Source organism: Aspergillus steynii (assembly GCF_002849105.1).
Source record: "Aspergillus steynii IBT 23096 chromosome Unknown P170scaffold_4, whole genome shotgun sequence".
NCBI classification, from domain to species: domain Eukaryota; kingdom Fungi; phylum Ascomycota; class Eurotiomycetes; order Eurotiales; family Aspergillaceae; genus Aspergillus; species Aspergillus steynii.
In genome coordinates, this window is record NW_020194401.1 from 3,332,568 (window position 1) to 3,343,151 (window position 10,584).

Consider the following 10,584-nt stretch of genomic DNA (forward strand, 5'->3'; position numbering starts at 1 on the left):
GTAAATACAGAAAATATAATATAATAATACTTAATTTAAAAAGACTAAATAATAAAGATAACTGTAGTAAAATATAATAGATTTTATAATAATAGACTTAGATCCAACAGATTCGCAAGCTACTAATACTATACAGGCAGTAAAAAAAAAATTAAAATAATCTTTTTTTTTTATAATTATTTTCTCTTAAAAAAAGTTTTTCAGTAGTAAAAAATTTTTATAAATATTTTGCAGAAGTACTTTGCAAGATTTACTAGAAATAAGTTAAGCTAATTATAATAAATTTTGTAAATAAGGTATCTTAAGTAGACACTAAGCTCGCGAATAAATTAAAATAATTATACTAGTTAAGTCTTTATAATAAAAAAACCAGTTTTATAAAAAGACTAGGAAGTTAATTATAATAAATTTTATAAATAGAATATCTTAAATAAAGGAGTAATCTCACGAGATAAGTCCGCGGTATATATAAAATATATTCGTAAAAAACTATAAAACTAACTGTAATAAATTTCGTAAATAAGATATCCCAGATAAAGTATATTTTTATAAAAATTATTTATATTATACTGTATCAGGGGTTTCGTGAGGTAGTTAATACTTGTGAACCCAAAAAAAAATAACTTATAAGATAGTATTTTTTATAAGATTATAAGAAAAGATAAACTAAATATTAATATTTAAAAACTACCAGGCAGAAAGTCCCTACAGGATAAAAAAAATTAATTAATAGTTATATTTATAAAAAAATCCACACGGCATAGTAATCTCGTAAGGCAGCAGCCTTTGCGAAAAAAGTAATCTTGTGAAATTTAATAATATTAATTAATTAATCTTATAAGATATCTTAGGGACTAAGGCCTTTAAAAAAAAAGAGTAATTATAAAAATTTATATAAGATCCTCCTAAGAATACTTAGTCAGAACAGGTGCTTAGTTATAGCCTAATAAATATATAATAAAACCATGTTCTCACAGGGGTTTCCCTGAATCCTAGTAACAACACCTTAAGCAGAATATACCATATATTTAATATCCCTAGCCAATTGCTTTCACGCTGCCTTACCCTTAAGGCACCAAGGTATTCAACCCTATATTTTTACTAATTAATTTATTTTAACACTATTTTATTTTAAATTATTACCTGGCCTACTTCCGGAAATTTTAAATAATTATTTTAAAAAAGCCCAGGAAGCTTAATTATAATATATTAAAAGTATACTAGCTGATCGCCCTACTGTCATGGTGCAGACCTGAAGGCACCGCCAAACCCACTAGAACCAGATGGAACTGCCAAGCCGGAAGAACCTGTCCCTGACTTTAAACCCTTAATTACTTAAAAGCCTAAATACTAGAGATCCTGTTATAATTCCCTAAGCTATATTTTATTTATTATCCTATATATAGTCTAACTATAATAATAATTAAAAACCTTATAAACTTAGTCTATCTAATTTAGCCAGACTGTCTGCCCTGCCTGTTTTTATTATATTAACTTTATTAACCTGCCAGCCCGTGCCTTAATACTATATAACTCTTATTTATAAAGCTAGTACTTACTTAATATACCTAAAATTCTGAAGCCCCTATTTCTCTCTAAGAATCTTAAACTATTTACTTAGTATATTATTAAATATACTAAGGAATAATATATTTATTATAATTAAATTTATATATTTATAATAAATATTAATATTAATTAAAAATATCTCCACCAGAAAATCTTTAGTATATTATTAAATATACTAAGGAATAATATATTTATTATAATTAAATTTATATATTTATAATAAATATTAATATTAATTAAAAATATCTCCGCCAGAAAATCTCCCGCCTCTAATAAAATATAAATATTATTATATAAATTATTATTCTTTAAATAAATTATAAAAAAAGCTTAAATCTTAAATTTATCCAAACCCTAACTAATAAGAATATAATAATCTAAAAATAAAACCACGTGGTCCAAGCTATTATATTTATAATTAATATCCTAGACTAGACCCGTGAACTTATTATTAAAAAACTTTTAATTATTTTAATAAGAGTATTTATATTAATTAATCCCAGATCTTCTGCCTTTACTTATCTTTCTAAATAATTATCTAATTCTAATAAGTTTAAAAATACTAGATTAAATCTTTGCCATTTTATTTTTTAAATTAAAAAAAAAATAATTATAAATTATAACTACTTCTTAATCTCTTAGGCCTATATAGTTTATATCTTTAATTATTTAAAAAGATTTTTTTATACTTAAGTCCTTTTATATATTAAAAACAGAGTTTACTAGCTAAAAAACTATATTAAAATTTTAGAAATACTTAATTATATTTATAAAAACCTGAACTATATTTATAATACCTAGAATATTTTATATAATCTAAGATAAAAAAACTAAGAGTTTTTTATTTTTTTTACTAAATTCTAATAATTAATTATAAAAGAGGAAATAGTTAAAAATAGCTTTTTTACTTTTTTTAAAAAAATTATTAACTAAAAAATAAAAATTATATTAATATATTAAAACCTGTTTACTAAAAATTATATTAATCTTATTATTTTTTTATAAAAATTAAAAAGTTATTATACTTAATACTTTTATAGCTAACCCTAAAAGCCTATCTTAATTTTAACTAAAACTAATACTTATTTATAAGCCCTAATTAAGAATATCTGAAGTTATTATTTTTAAAGTCTAGTTAATAAATCTTTCTAGCCTATTATTATTATTCTAAATTTTAATATTATAGATTTTTTTTTAATTTATTATTTATTTTCTTATTTTAAGGATAATATTTATAAAGATTATAATAAATACTTCTGCTGTAAATTAAGTTAATATATAATTAAAGATTACTTTAAACTAGATAATTATTTATACTAAATTAATTATATTATATATTTTATTTCCCTCTTAAAGTTTTATTTATCTCCCCAGAGATAGTTTTTTTTTATATTCTAGTTTTATTTTATCTTATAAGGCCTGCTTATATTATTATTATTTTAAATTTTTTTAGTTTTAAATAATTTCTTAAGCAGAATATTTATACTCTCTAGACCTAAATAAATAATTAAAAAAGATTAACCTAGTCTAAGCCGTGATTAGATAAATTTTCTTATATATATTTATTAAATTTTTAAAGCTGTTATTAAAGAATTTTTTATTAAGAAAAAACTTTAAAAAATTAATTTATTAATTATTTTTATTATACTAAACCCTGGTAAGAGTAAGATTATTACTTATATTATATTTAATATTAGCTATTTTATATCCTGTATTATAAATAAGAGTTAGGCCGAAGCCTAGAATTTAATCTTATATCTTTTAAAAAAGCCTAAATTAATTATAAGGTTTAATAACCGCGAGAGTAAGACTAATATTATTATTTATTATACCTGTATAATTCTGAAGACTTATAATTATATTAAAAAAATATTTTATTTTTAATTATTTAGCTTATATATTTTTTTATTATAATTAGATTTCTCTAGCTTAAGACCTATGATTTTAAGATAAACTTTATTAAATATATTTTTTAGTTTAATAACTAATATTACTAGAAGTATTATAATATCTTATTTTATTTTTAAAAGATCCGGGCCTTATATAATATCCTTATTTAAACTTATTTAATTAACTTAAAGGCCCTGAAGGCCCTTTAAATCTATAATATTTATATAATATTTATAAGAGTTTATGCCGCATACACGAGACAGGGAAAAAGAATTTTTATTATTATTATAAAATAAATTAATTAAATAATTTATAAAAAGTCTTTTAAGAAGCCCCTAGTATAAAAAATATCTAATTAGAGCTCTAATATTCTTATAAAATTCTAAGATTTTAAAGATATATTTTTACTCTTTTAAACTAGAAGACGGCAGATGGGCTGCCCAAAACGGCCGCAGTCGACGCCGTTTTTGGCCGTCTATCTGCCACGCCTTCCGCCACTCCCCCGTTCACTTACATCCACGCACCGCCAAGCAAGGATCGTTGACCCACCCAAACCTCATTTGTCCGCAGCGCAGTATACGTCCAGGCACACTCTTCTCCTGAGGCCGGCGAATACTGACTTTTCCCATACACCTCGCTGCGGTTTCCGAAATGCGCCAAAAATGGTGCCCTCTCGACGGCGCCATTAAAAGTGGTAGCCGCCCCCTCAGGCACCCTTTCGTTCCTCCGTTGCTACTACCTACACTCGATCGTTGTTAATTCCTCTATTGATTCCCCAACTCCACCCTCTGCATTCTGTGCCATAGAAACCTGAAGCAGGAGGGCTACGTCAAAAATCATTTTGCCGTCGACTGCATTGTATCGCACTATGACTCGCCTACACTGAAAGATAGTTGACCCGTTATCCGATAATAGCGACTCTTCCGAAAGAGAGAGTACCGAAGATGGCCAATATAATACAGACTTAACAGAGCCTGAGAATAAGGGCTCGCAAGACAAAAATATTAGTGATACAGCACTTCTCTTTACGGATAACAAGCATCCGCCAGAGTACTATATCTAGCAACTTGCGAACTTCGATGAGACAGACTATACTAAAGAGGACTATGGAAAGGGCACCACTGCCCTACTTAATCGGGTGGAAGAGAAGTGGTCGTAGTATGGTATACCCCTTTGATTACTGATCCTGTTCGCCTGACTCTAATCGCTACAGATTCTGCACCTTTCTTCAGAAAGACACCCGGGAGGAATTCGCACGCTTATTGATTATAATCATACATACCTTTCTGGACTAGGTCCTTAATCTACGGCGCGGAAAGAATAGAAGGTGACTTCCAGGTACAAAGTGTAAGAGCTTGCTTAATATCTTTTGAAAGGTATTTCGATTAGTATATAAAAGAAAGACTTTAAACAAGATTATAAAGCAAATGAACCGCCAGATGCGTTATATATATTTAAACAAGGTCCTTTTAAAAACACAAAACTTTAATACAAACAATTCTTTATGACCTCGTGAGGAACATAAAGCTAATTTACTATAATATCTAGATAATCCAACAGCTAGCTAAAAACACAAGCTGTCCTCAAAAGATCGCGATAAGCCTCCGATAGATATTAAAAACTTAATTAAGGTGGTAGAGATTATAGTCAGTATAACAAAGAAAAAGTTTGGCCATAATTATCACTATATTAAACTAGTACTTTTCTTATAGCTTGCCAGCCTAATAACTAATTATTTTTAAGCTATTCTAAATCTTTAGTATTATTATATTCAAGTCTGCTTACTACGTGACCCGCAAGGCGGGCCTTATTATATTATTATTAAGTTTACTTTTGAGTTCACTAAAGAATAGCTTAGTATAAAGGATATATAAGTTTATAGAGACTGTTTAATTTACATATCTGATCTGTCTTTTAGTAATATATATATTCTCTCTAAGATTATTTTTGATCTTTCTTTTATCCTTAGTTCTTATGTTTTCTTCCTGGGCTTGATTTTTGCAGACTGTGCTTTTAACTGTATTAAAAACAAGGAAATACTTGTTTTTGTAGGAAATTGGCAGAGGGGGGTGGTCCACGATAGAACAATTCAATTGACTAGAAAACAGATAGATGAAAGGTTGTTGGTGGTGAAGCTCTAAATACACGCAGAAAGGCCCTATTTATGCTGATCAAGGCGGTGATCAACTAATGGAACCTCCCATAAAACATGATCGAATGACATCATCTTGGGATAGGTCAGCGGAACGCTCCGATAGGCATCCGGAGTTTCGCTGAATTCCTACAGTTTTTGCAAGCCAGATTCCACAGCTTTAGATCCGCGATAAATATAATAAGCTTCTGCTGTAAATTAATCTAGCATTAGATAATATTCCTATATTCTGAATATTAGAATAAACTCTATAAGGTATCTTTATATCTCTTAATAAGCCGCTTCCTTATACGATGATTAAGCCTTAGGTTAAAAAAATAGGGGTAATCACCGGCTTTCCGCAAGTCACACGTTTATATAGTTTATAATATAGGGCCGGGACAGCCTTAGACAGCAGCAGTATATTACTCTAGTAATTAAACTTTAATTTATACCAACTAACGCGCCTTAAGATCTGTTAGTGATTTACTACATAACCTTATTATACATTATACTAATACCCGCACCTTTTTACGCTATTATCTTAGCAAAAGAATTAATAAAAACCTCTCTGTGATTATTTGCAGTTTTAATCTTAAAGACAATATTATATATACTATGTGCTAGATAAGTCAGTCTATTAATCCGAATTACCCTCAGAAATTAACTATAGCGCAATCATCCTCTATTAATTAATATCCGGAAATTATCAACCTAGTTTACAAGCGTGACGAGCTTAATTATTAAATAAGATGTTTATTATTAAATTATTATAGGACAGAGTAATATATAATATATAAGAAGCTAAACTAAAAGATCGCAGGTAATAGGCAATAAGCACAAAATATATTACTTACTGAGATTTAAGCAAAATATAACTAAGAGTAACTAATACTAGAAATCAGATATTAGCTATCTAAATTTAATTTAGCTGAAAAAGAAAAATATCTCAAGTATTCAGAAGTAGTACTAGTATCTTAAAAATAATTAATTAAGAGCCTTTTTATCTTATCTCGCCTGATACTCGAAGAGGAAGTGGCTAGATAAATAAAGATAATTAATGCTATAGTTGCTTATACTTTTTTTAAAAAAGATAATATCTGCTGTTTTTCACGCGATAAGTGTTCTGCTACAGAGCCCGCCGCTACCAGACAAGGTGATAATATTAAAGGAGAGATATAGTTAATCCGGCCTTCTTTCCCAACAAATAACAGACTAGTATCTGTGATTTAATCAGTAATAAAGAACAAGCCCTCTAATAAGGGAATTAAGAGGCCTCTCTTCTGTTTTATCTGCTTTAGTCAGCAAAATTTAGATATTAAAAAGCAAGCTTATAGATTCTCCAGCTATGGAGACATTACTAAGTATATTAAGCGAAAGTATCTTTGTCATATCTCCACACAATCAGAGATAAAGTGTGATGTCTGCGGTGAGATTTTCTCGTGCAAAATGCATCTTCAGCGGCACGCATTTGATATACATTCGACTGTCACATAGCCTCTGTAATGACTGCCGACATCATAGTGCGTAAGTGGTGATGAGATATGCAACGACGCTTGGATGTTCCTTCCAGAGGGTGCAAAGAGCAGCCACCGTGAACAAGGGCTCGGGATTAAGGAATTTCTGTTTCTGATGCAAATGATGGACCTGTATCATAGCTTATCGATCCGTTTCTTCCATAGATATATTGCTTTCCTCTCAAAAGGCGTTCAGGAGTTCACTTCGCAGACCGGATTCCATATCATCATCAAGCTAATAGTCTAGCTCTAACTCTCTTATCGGGCCTATCTAACCCGGGGAGTTTGTTTTCTTACTTAATCATCCTTCCTGTCATCTGGCGCTGCTTCCTAGCCTGCGTCAAGGCAGCTTTCATTGGCTCATATCACACACAGAGTGTGCGGGATCGTCTCATGAATGCGGGCCTAAGCGGCCAATCGAAGTAAGTTCCTGCAGGATGTGGGCCACCTACCGCAGTGCGCCGCAGCGCGCCGCAGCGCACCGCAGCAGCCATGACACCATGTCGCGAATCGCAACAGAATGGTAACGATTTCCCATCTCATTGCTTCCGGCCATTGTAGTATCACAAGTCGTCTCCACTGCCCAAGGCAAGAAGACCAGCATGGAAATTGGCAAGGGTCAGTGTGAGATTCTAAGAGCCTTGTGCCGCTCCACTTCGTCGCGCTTGGCTTATGGGAACAAGATAATAGGCAGGGCCCACATACACTTGATTCAGACGACCACGCAAATGAAATATGCATTTGCAGCATACTGCTCGGGCCCGTTGGGGAGGAATGACTGTACTCCCGCACTGGGAGAGGGTGGCTTATTGTAAGGGCTTGACTAGGCCATGTACTGCGTTCAGAGATAATTATTTTGTGACGAAGAACTTTCCTAAATTCAAGTGGTCTTGTAAAGTTATGAAAGTATGGTGAGAAGAGGTCCTCTTTCAGCACGCAGCGCTCATATAAGGAGATGCGGGAGAGGACAGAATGTGGCATTTCAACCACGACAGATGTCATTCATCCAACATGATCCATAAGGTAACCAAAGACGTATATAATGCCCCAAGACCAACACCAGCTTCTCAGCTATGGAATGCTCTGTTACCTGTGTAGACCATTAAAGCGGTGGTGATCACAACGAGCAATGTAAGCCTGAAGAGTCTCTTTTCTTCTCTAATGAATTTTGCATTCAGCTCAAGGTATGCAAACCCGCGGTAGTGGTCTTCCGGCCGTAGAAACCTAATAATCTGTGAGTTTAAGCTAAGAAATACCACAGATGGATACTTACTCGTAGATATAGATATAGCTAGAAGAGCTCTCCACAGAGAATACGTCCCTCTTCAGTAAATTCTGACCAACGGCTAGTTCAGGATTCACAAATACTTTCTCTAAAATCGGAGGAATATTTTCGACATCGACAAGGTGTCCCTCTAGGTGATCGACATATGTGGGGGAGTTGCCAAGCTGCTGCCTGGTGTCAGTCACCCCCGCTTGCTCGTGCCAAGTACACCAGTTCCTGCAGATCGCAGGGAGATGGTCTTTTTTTGGTGTTTATCTTGTCTAATATTTTGACCATTGATGCCATATTTATTTTCCAACGACTCTACATTCTACTTCTTTATCGTTGCTCTCAGGTCCCATGGCTGATTTTCATTTTCATGTTATGACTCTAAAAGCCCGCCCTATCCGTCCGCTCTACGGAAGTAGCCACATTACCCCAAGTTCTCCTTTCCTCGGTCCGCCTCCACAGCTTGCTGGATCTAACAGCCCCAGCATAGCCCACTGGGAGACCCATTTTCAGGATTCAACAGTAAATCAACTCGTCTTAAGTCTACTTTCCCTTGTGCAATTAGCTTGGTGTCCCCAAGCAGCTACACATAAGCGGATCAAGTACCTCAAGACTCATTCTCTGCAAGGCTAAAATTAGTTTGTTTAATAAATTTACTATCAGTACCCGGCGCCGCGGAAAATGACCTTAACACTGTGTGTTTGAATGAGTAGAGAAAAACGCAGAGGCCTTGCTTACTATCTTATTAGTGTGCCAGGCCTGCTAGTTAATGGTGGGTGTGACTAGACTGCGGCACTAACCACCAAGACCATGGTTAACCACTAACCAAGACCAAAATTCGTGGTTTTAGTTGGTATTTTGCTAACCACCTAACTATATGGTTAGGTCTTGGTTAGCAATCTGCTAATTACCGTGGTTAGTTAGTTAACCATAGTTATGTAAATAATATAAATATATTAAGCTTTATAACCTGCTAGATAAATAGATTTTTATATAGTTTTTTTAGTAATTTTATTATTTTAATTATATATAAAAGTTTTAATTATTTTTATATATAAAATTATCTCCAGGATCTATAAAACGCGAAAATTATAAAATAAAAAAATTATCTAGATATTTAAGGAAAAAAATCTAACTAAAAAATATAATTTAAAATTATTATAATTATAAAAATCTTATTTAGAATCTTTTTAGTATTTTAGGCTTTTTATAAATTTAAAATATTTATTATATATTTTTATTTTTTAGGGACTTATATCCTGTTTATTTTAAATTTTATAAGTAGAAACTTTTTTTTTATAATTATTTTTAAATATTTACTATATTTATTATTTCCTTAGTATTATTATTACTTTTTTTTTTATTATTACTAATAAGATCTAAAACTAGAAAAGAAGTTATTAAGCCTTACTCTTATTTAATTATAATTATTTTTTTTATAAGTATAAACTCTTTTATAAAATTAATCTTTTTTTATTTAATTTTAAACTTTATAATATATATTTAAAGTATTAGTTCTTTAATTATTATTATATTAAGTTAGCCTTGTCTGTAATAACAGATATTTTGTATATAATTAAAAAAACACTTAACACCTGTGCTACTTGCTGGAATAAAAAGGATATTATAAGTAAAAAAAACTAAAATAAGAAATTTTTATTAATACTTTTTCTAAAATAGCTAAAAATACTAAAATATAAGCTTTATAAAACCTTATTAGTCTTAATAAATAAATAATAATATAAAATATACTTAATCTTATTTTTTACTAAGTAATAAATAAATTTATTATTTTTTTCCTTAAAAAGGCCTAACTGTTAAAAAAAGATTTATAAGTTAATTATTATTTTAAGCTTATAATCTATTTTATATAAATTTTAATTAAAATTAATATTAAATAATTTAGTTTTATATTACTATTTATATCACAGAAATTCTTTCTTAAAATATTTATAATATTTTATATTTTAGTTAATATTATTGCCTTACTAATCCTTTAAGATAAAAAACCAGAGTTTTTTTAATAATATAAAAATAATAATAATATTATAAATATTTCTATAAAATTTAGTATTAGTTACTTAATAATACTTTATTAATTTCTCTCTTATAGTATATAATATTTTTAGTATTAATTTTTTTTAAGAAAGCTATTTTTAATATAATTATATCTTAAAATTCTCTAGATGGTTAAAAAGCTTGTT

General features: G+C 30.1%; 1 protein-coding gene across 1 annotated transcript; it reads left to right on the forward strand.

The window, feature by feature from the left end:
• Positions 1-6,856: 6,856 nt before the first annotated feature.
• Positions 6,857-7,087, forward strand: P170DRAFT_356643 (uncharacterized protein; the record flags this gene model as incomplete). Its single annotated transcript, XM_024844166.1, has 1 exon — positions 6,857-7,087. A coding segment is annotated over one exon (231 nt), but the record flags the coding sequence as incomplete, so codon positions are not given.
• Positions 7,088-10,584: the final 3,497 nt, after the last annotated feature.